Here is a 19006-nt window from a genome sequence, read left to right as displayed (position 1 = left end):
GGCGGCTGTCCCTCAGCACTTGGACAGGTGGACTGCTACAAACATTAACACAGCAATAATACGTGCACACGCATTATTATTATTATTATTATTATTATTATTATTATTATTATTATTATGTATTTGTCCTCTTTAGTATACTGATACAAGTGTTTCTCTACTACATGCCTCATAATGATCAACTACACTGATGTAAAATCCTGTCTCTCCTTAATGAAATAATGAAAGGATCATAAATCCTCGTCTAATAGAACATCGGGTATTAATAACAATACGACATTTACTTTTGAAGTAACCGAGAGATGGTAAACAGGTATACATAAGAATCTCCTATTTTAATTCATATGCGATTGTGTTTGTATCTGATGATTACAGCAATTGTGACTTATATAATTATTTTGGTTTTATTTATTAGTCATTTTAATGATTTCTATTTTACTTTCACAGCATCTCAGGGTGCAGGATCGCTGTCCTCTGCCATATAAAGACACAATCGATTAAGTGTAGGCCCGTAGCGTTTGATCTGGGACCCCGTAATCTACTTACATGTGTCTACTGCTCTAGCTATAGCTAAAATAACTGCACGTCCAGGCTTGAACTTTAAAGCAAGACAACCTCAAGTTTGTTTGTTTTTTCTTTTTAAAATTGGAAGTGCATTGGGGAAATGTTTAAAGAATCGCCATAAAACATCCGCAAAGCATCCGTCACAGGTTTAAAAAGCTAAAAACCAATCAGGTAAGCTGTTCCTTTGACGGACATTTGCAGTCCTTGCAGTGTGAGAGCCTGTTTTAAGAGGGCGGGCCACAAAGTTGTGGCGTCGTTTATAGCCCAGAGTTTGACGGCAGCGAGCAAGTGTGCGTCTCTGGTTACTCGGGGCTGTTTGGTGAGGATTAATCTGGAACATGGAATACACACTCAACATTCAAATCCAGGAGGGTGATTGTCTTGAATCCTAAAGAAATCTGCTCATTTAGTAAACAGGTAATGATTATTGCTTTACTGTATGTCATCATAGCGCAGTTTTAATGTTGAAGATTTGCTCTAGTTGCTGACGTTCCGAGTTCTCCTGTTGCCTATTACTTCATGTCAGTCCCTGCTTGCTGCTCTGATGCTTTAATGCGGAGTAATTACAGTACTTTCCCGAAGCACCTCTCATTTACCTCGCGTTTTCTCAAATTTTTATGCTGTTGTATATTTTTTTAATTAGCCTTTTTCTTGCTTTGCACTTTTAGCCTGCTTTATGTAAGAATTTGTTAAGTTCAAAACTTCAATGAGAAGGTCTGTTGTTATGGACGTAAGATGTCTGTAGGTGAATCCTCCAAATTCTGTAACAGGGAGTTCAGAAATTTCACTACCCAGCTAAAATATACATTTTCTCTCACCCTGTTTTTATTTTAGGAGAGATGGAGAAGGATTTGTCATCAACACCAACTAGTGTCAACGTCCAGGGGTCGAGCCCTGTCCTGGATATGCCCTCTTGTCCATCCCCCATGCAAATTCCTCTTTCACCCATCTCCAGTAACCTCTCTGCTTCTCCCACTCAGCATGAAAAATCACCAACCTCTCTGGAACCCAGAAAATTACCCAGTTCTTCGCCACCATCTACACATACTACTGCTAAACAGATGGATCCCCCCCTTTCCTTAGCCAAGTCAAAGCCCTTATCTCCTGCTGTGTCTCCTAGCTCTACATGTAAGACCGTTTCTACTAATCCCTCCCTTAGTGCTCCGATCAGAACACCCCTACCAGCTTCTCTCACCCTTGCTGACCCTCAAACTTCCACAATTTCACTCACTTCCGACCTCACATCTGCCTCCTCAACAGCTACTTCCACCACGGCTTCCACATCTTCATCCATGGCCTCCGCAAAACGCACTTTTGCTTCCATGGCCAAACGGGTAATCATACAGGAAAGACTTAGAAAAGCTGAGGAAGAGGATACCTTTGATGAAGAGGATGGTAAGAATAGTTTCATTCAAATTGAGGGATTAAATGACAGATTTTGAAGGTTCAGTGCTGCTGAGAGGATGTCATAGACCAGTTGCTGTGTTAAGGTGATAAGCCTTCTGCATGCTTTGGAATGTCTTTTCATGTAACCCTGTCCCGAGGAAAACACAACTCTTGTCAAGAATCCAGAATGCAGATCCACTTTGGCTTCCTTTGTTTACTCATTTGAATACCGTGCTGTAAAACATTTTGGGATGCTTTTTTTCCCAGTGAATTAAACACAATAATCGAAATAATGCAAAAGGCTTTTACTTAAATATCTCAGCAACTTGTTATGGCTTGCATTTAAATCTGTAGGGCATTACACAGGGACATTATGACTTTGGTAGTCTAAAACTCCAATATGAGGTTCAAATCTATGAAACAATATTAGTTGCGTTGCCGTGGAATTTTGTGCACAAAGTCATGTCCCCTCATTGATAGAAATAATACACCTTTTTCATTGTACATCATGATATGTTTCATGTATCACAATAAATATTTTATCTGTCAAGTGCACTAATTTTATAACCTCACTTCCAAAAGTTGGGAAGGTGTAAATGCAGTTTTAAGAAGAATGCAATGATTTCCAAATCACATAAACTCCATATTTCGTGGAAAAATATACAAAGGCAATCTGTAAAATGCTGAAACTGAAGAAATTGTATTGTCATTGAAAAAATATGAATTTTGCAACAGAAAAGTTAAACAGAAGTTGCTCATTGTTTAATAAGTCAATTTTACAGCCTAAATTTGGTTGGTTAGCAGCATCACTGGTTTAAAAATGTCTGCCAAGAGTAACAATAGGAAGGTTTCAGCACTCTCTGAAAGTTTAAATATGCAAAAAAGTATTACTATTTAAAGTTTATTCTATAAAAAAACAAAGCACAAAAAGAATTTGATTGTGTCATTGTACACTCAAAAATTAACACTCACTCTGCTGGATGTAGACCTGGTGACTGTGGGGCCCATTTGGATACACTGAACTTATTGTCATGTTCAAGACACCACCAGTTTGAGTTTCCTGACATGGTGTTTTATCCTGTTGGAAGCAGCATTTTTTTTTTTTTACCCTACAAGAAGATGGCTAACATTGTTAGCAACAACACTCAGGTAGCCTGTGGTGTTTAAACTATGCTCAGTTGATACTAAGGAGTCTACAGTGTGTCAAGAAAATATCCTCCCTAAACCTTGGTACAATAAAAAATGCATTGTACTTTCATGTTGCATATATCAAAATCTGACCCCACTATCCAAATGTCATAGCAGAAGTCAAGACTCCTCAGACCAGGCAATGTTTTTCCAATTTTTGTGTTGTCTGGTTTTGGTAAGTATGTGGGAATTATAGCCTCAGTTTCCTGTTCTTAGCTGACAGAAGTGGCACCTATTGTGGTCTTCTGCTGTGGTAATCCATCTGCTTCGGGTTTTAATGTGTTCTCAGAGATACTCTCCCTTGCATACATTGTTTGTGAAAGTAAATATTGAGTCTCCTAACTGTCTCCTGTCTCCTAACTGTCAGCTTAAAGCAGTATGGCCATCTTTCTCAGACCTCTGGTAACAACAAGGCATTTTTGCTAAAAGAACTGCTGCTCACTGGATATTTACTCTTTTTCAGACCATTCATAGGAAACCCTAGAGATGACTGTATAATCAGATTTTTATGTATAATAATAAAACTGTTCATAATGTACATTTTCCTTAAGTACTTTAGAAAACCGACACTCTTGTCTCATTGACATTTTGTGGTATTTCAATATATTCCATAGCTGTTGGAATTGAAAACAAGATCCTGGCTTCACCAGTTGGAGATCTGCTATACGTGATAAGCTGTGACATTTGAAATGCAGTAAGGGCTAAAGTTGAAGAGTGTCAAGCCCTTTTCTTAATGGACAGCGGGGGGACAGTTATGAAACTTTTACAGCTGACAAGTGCTGTGAGGTAAAAACTGGGCACGGTGTTGCTAGAAGCTTTGAGGTTTTGTCAAAAAGTTATTGGCAGTTAATTAAAATTGATATACATGATTTATTTATTTTTTATTAAGACATATTGTGTCCTCTCCTGCAGATGAAGAACCAGAGGAAGACGTGTCTGTGGAGCAGCTTGAGGAGAAGGCCATAGGCGGTGATGCCAGAGCTCAGGCCCGTGTAAGTGAAAGCACATGCACAGACATGCACAGACAGGCTCTTGGCATTGTTTTCAGTCCTGCAAGCTGACTCAGTCTGGTTTTCAGCATGTGCCTATTTTGGGCCACTTGGAAGATGATCCCACAATTTCAGTGTGACACACTAATATACTGTCATACTTACAAATCATTAAGAAGTGTAAAAGTTAAAGCATACTGTAGCATGTACTGCTGCTGTATAAATAACAATGCAAAATTCACACTCTGTTTACTCCATGTTGTCTGCCAGCGCAAACAAATTCAAGGGTGGTAGAAGTGACATTCCCAAGTGTCTTGTCAACATTTGGTTCAACATTCTCTTGCCAGATGTCATGTATTTGCACATACCCACTGTCTAAATAAGGAGAGGGTGTGCATATCTAAGAGAACACATGCAAACCTGAGACCATATCAGTACAGCAGCTGGATGCTGAGAAGCATTGGTAGGCTTTCCATTTGTGCATTATGGTATCCCAATAGGCAAGATACACATTATAATATTTACAGTACTGTCCAATACTCCAATTCAAAGCTTTATTTTATTTTAAAAACATTTTGTCACTCTAGCAATTAAAATGAGTTTTATGATGGTATTTTATTTGTTTGTCTGATAGACACAGGAATACACAACTGCAGAACCATTAAAAACGAAGACACATCTGATTCCACACAAATAGGGACATTTAATAATAACTGAGTGAGAGGGAAGTTTATGAAATGACAGTTAATATTAGAAAGCAGTCACTTGATATGCCACAGGGGCCACTGCTGCCCCTGTTAGTTAGACATGACGAATGCCCCGACGGCTACAGAAACAGAAAATAATACATTCTGAAGTCATGTGTTCTTGGTGCATTATATGAACTTTACTATGAACTGTTTTGATTGGAGCTCACAAACAAGTGTAAATCCAATAATCCTTGAGGATTGTTCAAAATAACAAGAGAGCTACTGGAAATACAAGTTCCTGTTTAATTACATTTTTGTGCCACTGCAGATTAATTTTGATGACAGTGAATGTCGTAGCTGGAGGTGTTGCTTTTTTTTCATCTGTCTCTCCCATTTTTTTCATAATGTTAATATTTTAGGAATACCCTCAGGGAAGTTCTTAAGCTTTAGCACAAACGTTCACTTGATCTCAAAAATGAAATTATTATTATTTGGTTGCTAAAATTCAGAGGTCAGTGTGACCTCACGTAACACATTTTTGGCCATAACATTAAGTATGCATACACCAATTATGACCAAAACACTTCACATACATTTTTAATGGGATAAAATTAATATGCGATTCTGTTTCTGTCCAAAATACAAAAGAAGCTCAGCTATGATTTCACTATGGCATAATGTTTTATGATAACACTTTTTGGGGCATTGTTCACTGCTGTATCTTGGGAGCTAGGAAAAAGATTGTAGTAGACATACAGTTTTGGACATACACGATTTTTTGTAGTTTTGCCTTTAACACCACAGTATAACAAGCTTGCTTAAATACATATCCATGCATGCAGTACATTAAGTAAGCTGAAATAATCTGGCCCTTTTACCTCTCCTCTGTCTTTCAGCTTGGTCAGCACTACTTGGGTCTTGCTAAAGAGAAGGATACTGAAACAAATAATCTGCTGGCTGTCAACTGGCTTGTTAAAGCAGCAAAACAGGGAAGAAGGGGTGCAGCAAAAGCCCTGCAGCGCTGCTGGATCCAGAAAAAAGGTTCATTTAACACAAGTATCACGTGTGTTAAAGTCTTTATGTTTCTGTTCTATAACTTAAGCTCACTTCCACTAGGAATCACTCCAGAGAATGAGGCCGATGTCCGCAGGTTGTCGACAGAGAGTAAGTTTGAGCTGGCAGTACGCAAAGCAGCCATGCTGATGTACTGGAAGCTAAACCCAGACAGGAAGAAGAAGGTGACTGTATCTGAGATGCTGGAAAATGTCAACCAGGTGAATGCAGTTCCAGGTAGGAGAGACAAACTCAGCCACAGATATTTTGATAAATTCATCATTAAAAAGTATTAACTATTTTTGAATGGTGAAAATAATGCTGCATGATGTACTAGTGGCTATACCTAGAAGGATTTAGTATGCTGTTATGCAATAGCTGTCACTACTGCTGGAAATATGAGATGCCCCTGTGTGATTTTAATATTTGCAGCTGTTACAATGAATAGTTTCATGTTACCAGCTTTCATCCAGCTCAATGGTGGTGTGGTCGTTTCTCACCAACAGGTGGCACTGCAAGCAGCAAGGTTCCTGTCCCAACTTCGAATCAAGCCCAGAAAGTGTTGGGGAGCATGGTCAGCAAAGAATGTAGGTATCCAGAGAGGGTGGAGGAGCGGACCAGAAACTATATTGCATCTCCACCTGTAATTATATCTCTCTTTATCTCTTAGCCAGTCAGATGGTGGACCTGGATGAGTTTGTTGAGATGACTAAGAACTATGCACAGGGTATTGCCCCGGCTACTCCCAAGAATGGCAGCCAAGTCTCAGCCACAACTGAAAGCCCTGCACTTCATGACAGTCGTACAGGGGTAAAAAAAAAAAGAAAGAAAGAAAAGAAAAGAAAAAAAAGGTTTACACTTTACATAAGAAGAGATAAACTGTTACTTGAACATAGTTTATTTGATACAGCATGGCTGTGAATGTGTTTGTGTTTGCAACTGTGTTTTTAAAGCACAAGGCTGAGTCAGTCTCATCAGGATGCAAGAAGTCAAACAAGAGTGCCTGGAGTTTTGGCCGAAGTGGGATGATGCTGCACACCAGTGAGACCGGAGCCTTTAGAAGGGCCATGGACATGAAGTCACAATTAATAGTACCTGTTACCTCATTATTATTTCACATTTTAATATTCTTTTAAATGTGTTGATATTATCTGTTCATCTTCATATCCGTCTCTCTTCTCCTCAGATGCTGCAGTACCCACTGCATGCAGTTGTTGAGATAAAGGAGCATCTTGTTGATTGGGCATCACGGGCCGGTGTCCAGTGGCTGAGCACAATCATTCCAACACAACACGTCAACGCTCTCATTTTCTTCTTCATCATCAGCAACTTGACGGTGGATCTGTTTGCTTTTGTTATCCCTCTGCTTGTCTTCTACCTCTCCTTCATCGCCATGATCATTTGCACGCTGCGTATTTTCCAGAGGACAAAGGTGAGCATTTCCTTTCAGTTTCATTTAGTAATTTTCACACAGTTAGCAGGACTGTCAGAACCCTGAAAGTTTACATGAAAGTTTATGAAACAAAGTAATTTCTACTGTAAATGTGCATTTATTTTTGCATTTCTCCTTAATCAATGAAATTATGTAGTGCTCAACCAATTTATTACACCACAACCTAATGAAAGGTTTATGCTAAATCTGCCCTACATTAACAGTACTGGTAATGATCAAATTACCAGTAAAAAAATACCACAATCAGTATTTTTAATGCAAAAATATAATTATTGTTTCAAATGTACTGTGTTGCTAAAAGTTGCTTTTTATGCTAAATGCTTTTTATTCTGCAAACTTAGTATTTCTGACCCCAAAGATACAAAAAAGGGACACAATCTCAGATTTAAAATTTGCAGCACATTAAAAAAATTCAACCAACCTCAATCCACTTTGAATGCCTATAAATCAGAAAATATTTATAGCATGAATGTAAACTTTGCGGATGAAATTTTTGTACAAAAAAGTCAGCTAATGCTAAATGGGATAGGTGAGAATATGTTTTCTGTTGTTGTTGGTTTTTTTTTCTTTAATTTGTTTGATATTGAATTTCAGTCTAAATACCCTGCATTTAAATTTCTTTGGAGTGCTTTGCTTCCTTTCACTTGTAAACTTTCCCCCTTTTTCTAGACCTGGGAGAACTTTAGTGCCCTGACATCTCTGCTGACACGGTTTGAACCTGGCCTTGATGTGGAGCAAGCAGAGACAAACTTTGGCTGGAACAACCTTGAACCGTACCTCTATTTTATCTTCTCCGTCTTCTTTGTAATTTTCTCCTTCCCTGTAGCAGACAAGAATTGGATCCCCTGTTCTGAGCTCTCGACTGTGGCCATCTTCTTTACTGCTGTCAGCTACCACAGCCTCAGCCCAAATGCCACAGCATATGCACGCCGGGCAATGGTTATAGAGGTCAATTGACTGAGTGATTGAATGATCAGAATTACTGTCTTGCCTGTTGCTAAGTATAATTTACACTAATAATATTGCTGCTTAATTAATTGTTTTATTCTTAATGAAATGATTTGGAATTTCTAGGAAACCACTTGTTTGCCTTCTGTCATAAAAACTTGTAGCAGCAACATGACATTGATAACAGAGAAAAAATATTTTTGTAAATACTGGGAAATCTCAGATTTGGGAGTTGAAGTTTTATTTTGCCTTGTAAAACCAGAGTTTGACATAATTTTCTAGTAATGCCTTTTTTAGGCATAAGTTGCATAATTAGCCTGATAGTGACCACATGCTTTCATTCACTCGTTGTTGTGTACGCTGTGTGGCAGGCAGAGGTAGGACCCAAAAGCAGGACTCAGACACAAAGGGATCAACTGAAAGATGCAGCTGAGACTATTTAACCACAAGGGTACTAACAACCAAAAACTCAGAAATTAGCAACTAGGAACTATAAACTGGTAACAAACAACTAGGAGATTAAAACTAGGAATTAACAAGTAAAACATGGCACACATGGCAAACAGGGACAACACGACAATGTGCAGAGGAAGAGAGAGGACTTAAATACACACATGATAACGAGAGGATGGGACACAATGAGAACTAATACAGACAAACAGGACAAGAGAAGCAAAACTTAACAAACTGTACACACTATGAGAGACTGTCAAAATAAAACAGGAAGTACAATAACCACACAGACAAAGACTAAGAAACAAGTGTTTGACACTGGGACCAGGGGAGAAACAGACATGGGAACAAAACTGACTGAGGAGACAGAAAAGAAATACTAAACACGGAGATAAGAGTAAAACAAACATGAAGACAAGTCTGATAAAACAGTCTGTGGAACATAGGAGAGGCATGGAAACAGAACCTGAAGACTAGATGGCAAAACTAAGGCCAGAAACTACAAGTATTACACAAAACAGAAAAACAACTAAAAGAACCAGAACTACGGATATAAACTAAACCATAGAATGGGTTAAAGGGTTTTTATGTGTACTTAACCTCAGTTTTATGAATGGAAAACATGCAATGCTGTTGTGCAAGGTTTTAACAAATGTCGACAAAAATCTCTTTCCTATTTATAATCTTAATGTTTTTATGACAGTGAAATAAAACAGCCTTCTCCAAGTTAATCAAAACCTCTGTTGTGTCCTTGCATTTGGTTTAATCCAGATGGCATCATCTCTCTGTTGCCTGACGCAGTTCTTGCCACAGAACATGACGGCGCTTCATTTACTGGGACGCACCTTCGCCACTCTGCCACTGGGGGAGTCTGTGGTGCTGAAGCTCAGTCTCCCCTGCTTGCTTTATGTTTACCTGTTCTATCTGTTCTTCAGGTAAGAAAGATTTGGACAAACTGAAATATTGATTACTTATATTAGTAAAATTCTCAAACTGGTCTTACTCCTGTCTGCCGTGTTGTTTTATTCTATGTTAAAATGACAGATTTACTCTTCAGACACTTAAAGTAATCTCAGAACTTTTTACCCCCTCCTTTTTGTTTCTCCTTCCTTAGCATGGCGAGGTTGCGTGGTTTCCGGGGAACTTACTGCTTCCTGGTTCCGTATCTTGTGTGCTTCATGTGGTGCGAGTTCTCAGTGGTCCTCCTCCAGAATTCCACTGTTGTGGGTCTAATCCGCACTTGTGTGGCTTACTTTCTCTTCCTGTTTGCCTTGCCTGTTCTGGCATTTGGTCTCGCCACCATGCTCTTCATCCAAGTGTTTAAGTGGTTCCTCGAGCTAGAACTGACAAAGATGATTGTGACTCTGGTAATATGTGCGATCCCTGTCACCTTGCGGCTGTGGACGCGGTTCAGCACGTCCATTCTGGATGTCTTTCGCTCACTGACTCATCGGGGTCCAGTCAAACTCATTTTACTCTGCATCTCCATGGTCCTTCTATTCTTCTCTGTCTATGTGTACCATGCAGAAGGTGAGAAGGTGTACAACTCCACCCTTACTTGGAGTCAGTATGGCCAGGTTTGTGGGCCTCCTGCTTGGGAAACCAAAGGCATAGCCCAGACACAAATCTTCTGTAGCCACCTGAATGGACACAGAGTCACCTGGACTGGGCGCTTCAAGCAAGTCCGTGTGGCTGAAACGGAGAATGGGGCACAGTCTGTGATCAACATGTTGCCGGTGTTTGTGGGAGATTGGCTGCGCTGCTTGTACGGTGAGACCTATCCCAAATGTGAGCCAAAGAATGCCGCAGTTGCAAATCTGACAGCTGCAGATTTGACAGCCAGTTCTGCATCAGGGCCTGTTTCACTGCCAATCCTCCTTCTATCGCAAGATGAGGAAGAACTGTGTCAGCTCAAGGCTCTGGCTAAACATACCTGCCATGTCAAGCGTTTCGACAGCTACCGCTTTGAAGTGACAGTGGGAATGATCCAGGATGAACGTGGAGAGAGAGAGGACCCAGCCAGAGATATAGTCCTAATGGCGAGTCATGAGTTCAGACAGGTGCTTCTAAATCTGAGCCCTGGTAATAAGGTGGAGTTTAGCACCAAACTGGAGGGACGTCTAGGAGCCAGAGCTCCAGCCTTTGAGTTGAAAGCTATCCACTGTCTTGACTGTCCTTCTTCAGTGCTCACTGGAGGCAGGCAGGTGAAAATAGAGAGAAACTGGAGACGTACCACAATGAAAGCCCTGAAGTTTGCATTTGATTTTTTCTTTTCCCCATTTTTGTCAGCAAAAATTTAAAACTAGTAATTAAAAGTAGAAATAAAATAACCTATTTGAGTCTCTCCAGCACATCATCTTGTTTCTTATGATGTTAGTCTAGAAGCACTGATGCAATTAAAATAGTATTTTTTTAATTGGATGGATCTATAAAGTTTGTGTTCCTGTGCATTAGTTTATGCAGATCCTACTTTTACTTCATCTACAGCAGTTCAAGAATCGTCAGACACCAACTTTGGCAAGACTCATGATCTGTTCTATTTTCAAATCCATTTTATGTCTAGCTAGAGTTAAACGTATACACACACAACCTAATATATAATAATATGTTATAATATAGTTATAAAGAACTGGAAGATTGCTGTAATTTGATGGTATCCAGCTGTATGCAAGAAGGTTAATGCTGGGTGCTGTTCTCCTTTGAATACCTAGAAAACTGCACATTTGTTGAAAACAAAATAGTGACTGAGTAGATTTTATATCTGCCTTTGTATTTAGAAATGTATCTAGAAATATAGTGTATGGTTAAGATATTTGCATTTGTATTCTGTTTATATTTGTGCATTTTCAAATGCATATTTAAATATTTTTATGGAAACATATGACACAAATTTAGTGATAATATATATGCATTTCTGGCTTCCTCTGTTAGGCAATATTTTATGATGTTGTCTTTAAACTTCCTGGTCTTGACTTTATTTTTAGCATCAGATTTTCCTGTCTCTCAAGCTATGATGCACATGCAGTCATTTTGAAAAGCCAGCATAAAACTTTCATCCAGGGGGGGTTGCAGTAAACTTGCAGATTTTTGTATTACACATATCAAAATGCATCAAATGTGGTGCTGTGGATTATACACAGATATCTACACTTTGGTCTGATCTGTTTCTCATCAAGACATCGTTCCAGAAGTCTTGTGGTTTGCCCAGATGCAGATCTGCAAACTTAAACTGTGTTGACATCTTGTTTTTAGAGGAAGAGCCTTTCTCCTGGAACCCCTTCTACCCAAGTTGTACTTTTTATAAATTTACTATCATGAACTTTAACATATTCAGGCCTATAGAGGCTAAGACATAGTGCTTGTTGTTCTTGTAGGTGATCTGAGAGTTACACAGTGTGACTTTGGAGTGAATTTGCTGGGGCATCCCCCTCATTGGAAGATTGTGGCATTTTGTTAACACACATGAGAATGCTCCAGCCCAGAAAACTGCCAAAACCTCTGCTTTTATAGACGTGCTCACTTGCTGATGATCAATAACCAGACGCAAATAAGGTTGAACTTTGTGCAGTTCTGTGAAAACTTTCGTTATCACATTAACACACACTAGACCTCCTTTTATGGTATTTCTCAAATGTATGCAAATGACAAATTTAAGACACACCATGTTCATTCCATAACAATTAAGAATTACCAGGAATGTTTAAAATGAGTTGTTTCACTGAGTTGAACACAATATTGGTTCAAGTTAAGAGACCATTTTGTTTACAGAATCCGAACCTTTAAAGAAAAACAGTTTTTATCTCTAAATTTGCCAGTTTGGAATTTGACTGAAGAAAGAGGTACTAAAGAAAATATTGTACACATAATTAAAATAAGCCCTGTGAAAGATTGGCGATGTGCCCAGAGTGTATCGCCACCTCTCAACCCTAAGCTCCATAAGCTCCAGCAGCCCTGAATTGGATACGTGGAAGAAGATGGATGGACGGATAGTTAAAATAACAGTAATGAATGATTAATTTATTTTTGAAATGGGGGTTTTCCTAGCTATCTGGTTTACACAGTACAGTAATGCAGTGGTGGTGTATGAAAAGCTTTACACATAAACACTATCAATCTGTAACCTCAATGCTCGTGTGGATTACAATTGCTGACGTTGAGCCTCGACACTGTAAATGTGAGTGCCTTTTTTTTTCCACTGGTGGAGTTAAATGGGGTGTCTATTAAAATGCTTGAATTGGGGGGGAAAAATCTCTTGTGAAAGGTTTTATTCAGATTAATAGATTTTTTTATATATATTTCTTTTTTGGTGATGAGACAAAAAGCAGAATCTATTAAATGAGGACAGACATTAAAATGAAATCCAACACATTTTTGTTAGATTTTATGTTATTTTATTAATGCACATTCCTTTCATTCACCTCATATGAGTTATGTTTTGGTACTGTTAGATTTTTAAAGCATGATAGATATACACGCTAGTAGCATTGAGTAATGGCGACATGCTGCTGCTGCTGTGCTCCCGAACACAAATCGTCTCACTGGTTGTATGTGTTGGTGGTTATGATGCGATTACAACTGACTTGTTCTAAACTACATTTCGCCACTGCAGGGATGAACCTCGGAGCTTACATAATGCTTCACAAGGCCCTTCACTATGTAAAACCGTTTTCTTGTGGGTTGTCGTCATCATGGATTTTGCTGTGTCGTACATGTTAAATCAATAAGTGAAAAACTGTACCTGCACATGATAACACTGGCTGGTAGTGAAGACAAAAAATATATATGCCCATAAGAAAACCATCTTAGCTACAGGCAGATAACACAGATGTGTGTGAACAGCAACTTGGAAAACCAAACGGGCATGAGGGAGAGAGGAGGAAGCAGGTGTGACAGCAGTTATTTCTTTACACTGTTGATTCTTCAGATTTTGAAAATGTGCAAAGGGACTTGATATTCTCTACCTTTGCACTGGTTATGTTACCCCACCCACTACAGTACACATTTAAACCACTTACAATAATCCCATCAGGGCCAAGGTCACTTGAAAATAAAGTACTTCACTGTAAACAAACAAGTCTCACGCGATCCAACACAGACATCACCTTACTGTACTGCTGTACATCCCAGGCTTTCAGAGTCGCACCGCAGAGTAGCATGTGGCGCTGTGAGGTATACGGTGTAATGACATTAAGATCTTGTGATAGTATGAATTCACATGACATTACTGCTGTGATGAGCTATTGCACTGATGATAACCTCTAACCTCCAAGCACACTGGACACAAAGTCAACTTTGATTTAAATTTGGGAGTCTCAACGATAAACGATGTGCTTAGAATTCAAGTTTGTCCAAACTGCAAGATTCCCCCATCAATACACACACTGCCTCCTTCAACTGCTATGTTTTCTCATATAAGCATGTGGATTTGTTTCTTTCCTCTTTTTCTTTTTTTTTCTTTTTTACATGAGATTACCATGATACAGCAATCAAAACACAATAAGGGCTTAATATACACAACCAAACAGTTAGTGTTTTTTGTGCACAATTTTACCCCGTCCTCTCTACAGCCAGCGACAACTACCTATATACTGCTACGAGAAAATATCTGATAAAGTGTGATTCCACAAACCTTATTATAAATGAGATCTCACACCGATTTAGAGTGTCCTTGACAAAATGCTTTTTTTTCTTAGCTCTCTGGAACTGAAAATTGGTACCGCCTTTAAAAAAAAACACAGACTATTTACAGCAAACAGTAAAAAGAGTGTGTACATTTTTTTGTTACCTGTAGAAGAAGAGCTCATGTATTAAAGCAGGAATGCTGCTGCACTGTGTTTTGTTAGTGTTATTATTGCAACGTGAACAGGGAAAAGATTACGGGACAGTTATTCGTGCGTTCCCCCAGAGCACTGCTCTGAAGGAGAGACTGAATTGCTGTTGTCACACGACAAAGAAGAAAAAACTTTTAGGAGACTGTTGTGAACTATACAATAACACCATTCCTGATACCTCACCCTAGTGAAAACAATTAGATTTGGATTAAATGCCTGGTAAAGTTTTCCAGCCATTCTATCGGTATATTCTGTAGCATTTAGAAATTACCTCTCAAATGCTAGCTAGCACATAGCTTCCATTTTTATGTGAAAGGTAACCAGAACATTAATGGGAAGTGCAACACGGTGTGAGGAACAGCACTAAGTCGCTGCAGATCGAGAGGTGTCCCTGCACCTCATTGACTGCCCCAACAGTGGGGCAGTTAGACAAACATCTTCAAAAAGTGGAAGTAGAGTGCAGCCAAAAATAAATCAATCAATCAAATGTCCCGATGGGTACTAGATCAGTTCAGTTCGGTGATTAGATTAAACACCTTTAAATAAAATGAACTGAATAAAGAGTCTTGTTATTTTATGATTATTCCAATTATGTACAGACTCTGCATCAAAGCATGTCATCAAACATGCCACTCTCCATGCCCTCGATAGAACATCCAAATATATTCCAGTCACTCTTTGCATTTCTGTGACACTTTGATAAAAAGTACTGTGTCTGCTTCTGTTCATATTTCCATTCTTGTCACTGTGCCTGCGTTTCTGGGTTGACACGATCCTGGAAGATGTACAGATTGTTGGTGGCTGCTATGGCAATTATATTTTCAGATGGGTGCCAAGCCATGTGCAGGATTTTCTTGGTGAAGTCCAAGCTATCGACGCCCACATCGCCCCTGCGACGTTTACCGCCAGTGTACACACGGCGGGTTCGCAGTACAGCCCGGGGCTTGCTGCTCTCTCGCCAGGCCTCCAGGGTTACGCCTCGGCCTGTCTCCCTGTCGAACATCCGGAAGAAGCTGTTGTACGCCCCTGTCATAATCACGCTGGATCATGGAGGAAAGGAGAGGCGAAAGGAAGTAAAGAGCGGGAAGAGACAAGTGGTGTTCATGGTAGAATGAGGGGGAGGAAAAGAGGAAAAAGCAAACTGAATACATGAGGATTGATTTGATGTCTGTAAAGCTTGTCTCTGGGATTGATTTAAACGTCGGATAAAGCAGGAGGCCGGGCATTTAGGAAATCACTGTAAGCAGTAACACACTGACACAGCAGTCTGTTTTTGCTTCCAAATCTACTTAAGCTGTACTTTGTCTGTCCCCCCACTGCCTCTTACCTGTCTGAGCTGTTCCAAACACACTCAAACTTGTCAAAGATGCAGTCGTTTTCGTAGAGGGAACACAGCTTACTCCTCAGGTATTCATGGACCTGGGGATGATGCAAACAGTCAGCTTAAGTTTTGGGGAAGGTAGCATTATCCTGCTCAGGACGCTCACATTTTGGCATTTTAATCTTCTTTCTTGTACTTTGCTCTCATGTATAATACACCGGCAGTAAAAATGAGAAAAGGCTTCCAGATTTTCTTTGGGATCAAGTTGATGCTGCTGAATTATGCTGATCAACTGAATGAATTGTGTATGAATGTAAAAATATATGTATATATTTGAATTTGAAAAGCATAACAAACACCCAAAATTTTCAAATTTGATTCAGACAGATTTTATGTCAGACAAATAATGAATACAATTTCCAAATAGGTGCAGGTAAAATCCTCTACCTGAAAGGTCTCCACTGGGCCTTTATCCATATTGATATCCCACACCTTAGCGGTGAGGTAGTCTCTGGTCAGCAGGTAACGTCCGCTATGGCTGAACTTAACATCCGACACAGAGGAAATAATCTCTGAGAAGAAGGAGCGGTTCCCTGGATCCTCAGGCTCCTCAAAAACTAATCAGACAGAAATATAATTGCATTGCTTTCGTGAGAGCAAGATTCCTCATGCACAGCTTGCAGTAAACTCTTTAAAATGTTTCCTCACGTTTGGTATGTTTGTCGCAGAGAGCCGAGGCTCTCATGTCACAGAGGCGCAGCGTTCCCTTGCTGCTGCTGTACACGAACAAGTGGCAGTGGTGAGGGTGGAACTCTGCCGCTGTTATCACCTCCGTCAGATCCTCCATGTTTGCTGGTTTGATGTCTACAATATCTGAGAAGCAGAGCCATCAAGGAACAAACAGCGCAGACATTAAGCACCACATAAATCTGGCGAGCTGGGTTTCTACCACAGCCACACCGAATTCCATGACTATGTTTACATTTTGTCAATTGAGGCAGCAGACATGCAAACAAATCACTTATATTCATTCATGCAGTCTTTTTATTTTCAGATGATCTACACGTTCACAACCTAAATTCATAAAGACATCCCGGAAAAAAAAAAACTGCACCCCATCCTATCCCCAATATGCATGCACAGGCTGTTCCTCTCTGTTCTATTTGTGGTAGTCCTGTGTGGCTCAGAAGAAAGTGTACTGCTGTGTGAATTATTTAAACTCGTCTTCCATAGATGCCTCTATGATTTTCTAGGTCAGCTTCCATTTGAATGGGGAAATCACAACATGCAGCCAGTCCCACATGCTACCACCTGCACTGACTACACAGCATTATAATGGAAACACAAATCCAATCAGAGTCACGTTGTTTACGTTAAGTATAAATCAGAAGATGAATTTGGATGATTGGTTATGATCACTGTACATAACCTGGAATTGGCTCCGTGATATTTTAGGCATAAATTTAGATGACAGTGGATGAAATACAAACACAGATTAGAAGCATATGGGATGCGTTCCCAACACTGCTCAATTTCTTTTTCTTTAGTAAGCAAACTACATACATAATGATCAATACTGATAACTAAAATCATGCACACTAACATACTAGCATGAATTGTTTTACAGTGTACCTTAACACAATTAAAATGGGATTTTATCCTTTATGGACACTTCACCATAAAATCAAACACAAAAAAAGCTTACTGACGTATATTAAACTTTTTCTTTTTTTTTTTCCCTTTTGGTGTAGACAGGAATCTTTACCTGTTTAGGTATATTGTTCTCATTGCTGTTTTACAATTACCATAAGGATACAGTTATACTTTAACAATGAACAGTGATCTAATTCATACCGCTGAATTCTCTGTAAAATTGAAGGAGTTTCCACCACACAAAAGTCTGAGAGGAGCTATAGAATTATTTAAAGCAAATGGTCATGGTTGGTTAAACTGAAAATAGTGTGTTATAATACAAAGAAAAGACAGTAAGGATACTGAAACTGCGGTCTGTGATGCCCAGGTGCCACATGTTGATGCGGAGGTCGTCAGCAGACAGGTAGGTTTCCCCATCGCTGTTGACTGAGATGGAGTTGACATGGTAGGTATGTCCATTAGCGAATACTCTTCTGGGACGGACCTCCACCATTAGATCTGTAGGTTTCAGCACTGGCACCTTAAATGGTGAGAGATAAAAGATTTAAGGCGGAAGGGAGGAGGTGATAAGAACAGGAGGAGTAAATCATAGGGCAAAAAGAAAGACAACAATGAGAAAGGACATAATTGGAGGACAGTAGAGCCATGGATCATTTAAGGACAGGAGCAAAAAGACAGACACTTGATTTGATGATTAAATGTTAGCCTGATAAATACTTGTATCAGGCATACCCAACAAAATGAAAGTGTGCAGTTGTATGTGTGTGTCCGAGTACCTGTAGAGAGGTGATGGTAGAGATGTCCTTGAGCCGTCCCTCCTCATCTTTCAGGTTGTATCCTTCTGGTCTCTTGTCTCTCTCGCTTACCTTCCACAGTTTAATAGTCTTATCTGTGACAGGCATCGGGATTTGCGTGCCAGAAAATGATGATTACATTCGTCTGTGAAGGTTCTCAGTCATCCAGGTCATCGTAGTCAAAGGAGCTTGCAAAGAAAAGCGTCTGGACTTCTTTGAGTTGCTAGAACTTAAAGAAGTCCAGACGCTTTTCTTTGCAAGCTCCTTTGACGATGATTACATTCATTGAAAATTGCAAAGCACAACAAAAATCACATTTGCAGCTAATTTAAAACATAATACTTAATTCATGCACCAAATTTAGATTTTTTTTTCTGTGCCATTATTGCACCCGTAGGTGAGACTCCAAAGACTATCTTGATGTTATTTAATTCTATGTAGGTAATAAAAGATGACACAAGGCTGCCATAATTTTGGAAATTGGAGGTAGTTTGAAACCAAAGTGTGTAAGCAATACCTGTGCCATATCAAGCAAAAACAACTGCTATTTATAACAAATCTCTCTCTCTCACTATCTCTCAATATATATATATATAGATAGATAGATAGATAGATAGATAGATAGATAGATAGATAGATAGATAGATAGATAGATAGATAGATAGATAGATAGATAGATAGATA

The 19006-nt window shown here is 39.3% G+C and overlaps 2 protein-coding genes across 5 annotated transcripts in view; one reads left to right on the top strand and one right to left on the bottom strand.

Annotated features, from left to right (window-relative positions):
* Positions 1-795: 795 nt before the first annotated feature.
* wfs1a (Wolfram syndrome 1a (wolframin)) lies at positions 796-11034 on the top strand. Of its 2 annotated transcripts, XM_005741203.2 has the most exons (13): positions 796-981; positions 1399-1692; positions 1825-1959; positions 4051-4130; positions 5713-5857; positions 5933-6106; positions 6376-6456; positions 6540-6679; positions 6823-6960; positions 7056-7301; positions 7992-8270; positions 9495-9658; positions 9838-11034. In XM_005741203.2, exons 2-13 carry the CDS (start codon positions 1404-1406, stop codon positions 11021-11023), a joined length of 3057 nt encoding a protein of 1018 aa, XP_005741260.1. In that variant the 5' UTR covers positions 796-981; positions 1399-1403; the 3' UTR covers positions 11024-11034. The 2 variants fall into 2 exon arrangements, with proteins under 2 accessions (XP_005741260.1, XP_005741259.1); XM_005741202.2 differs by having other exon boundaries at positions 1399-1959.
* Positions 11035-15282: 4248 nt separating this feature from the next.
* ppp2r2ca (protein phosphatase 2, regulatory subunit B, gamma a) overlaps positions 15283-19006 on the bottom strand; it is a 7241-nt gene continuing 3517 nt past the window's right edge. For 2 of the 3 annotated variants that reach the window (XM_005741204.2, XM_013912929.1), the window contains 6 exons: positions 18305-18417; positions 17871-18048; positions 16584-16748; positions 16323-16492; positions 15882-15973; positions 15283-15594 (listed from right to left, as the gene is read on the bottom strand). In XM_005741204.2, coding sequence (XP_005741261.1) covers positions 15297-15594; positions 15882-15973; positions 16323-16492; positions 16584-16748; positions 17871-18048; positions 18305-18417 — 1016 coding nt within the window. In that variant the 3' untranslated portion in view covers positions 15283-15296. The remainder of the gene's footprint in view (positions 15595-15881; positions 15974-16322; positions 16493-16583; positions 16749-17870; positions 18049-18304; positions 18418-19006) is intronic. The other variant, XM_013912930.1, reaches the window with a different exon arrangement.

Source organism: Pundamilia nyererei, unplaced genomic scaffold, assembly GCF_000239375.1.
Source record: "Pundamilia nyererei isolate P.nyererei 1_Seehausen unplaced genomic scaffold, PunNye1.0 scaffold00107, whole genome shotgun sequence".
NCBI lineage: Eukaryota > Metazoa > Chordata > Actinopteri > Cichliformes > Cichlidae > Pundamilia > Pundamilia nyererei.
This window is presented reverse-complemented; position numbering and strand designations above follow the sequence as displayed.

Excerpts from the sequence above, each read along its gene's own strand:
- wfs1a (XM_005741202.2), top strand. The coding sequence starts at position 1,404 with ATGGAGAAGGATTTGTCATCAACACCAACTAGTGTCAACGTCCAGGGG. Across the intron at positions 4,131-5,712 it reads ATGCCAGAGCTCAGGCCCGT|CTTGGTCAGCACTACTTGGG; the intron begins GTAAGTGAAAGC and ends TCTGTCTTTCAG. Across the intron at positions 5,858-5,932 it reads CTGCTGGATCCAGAAAAAAG|GAATCACTCCAGAGAATGAG; the intron begins GTTCATTTAACA and ends CACTTCCACTAG.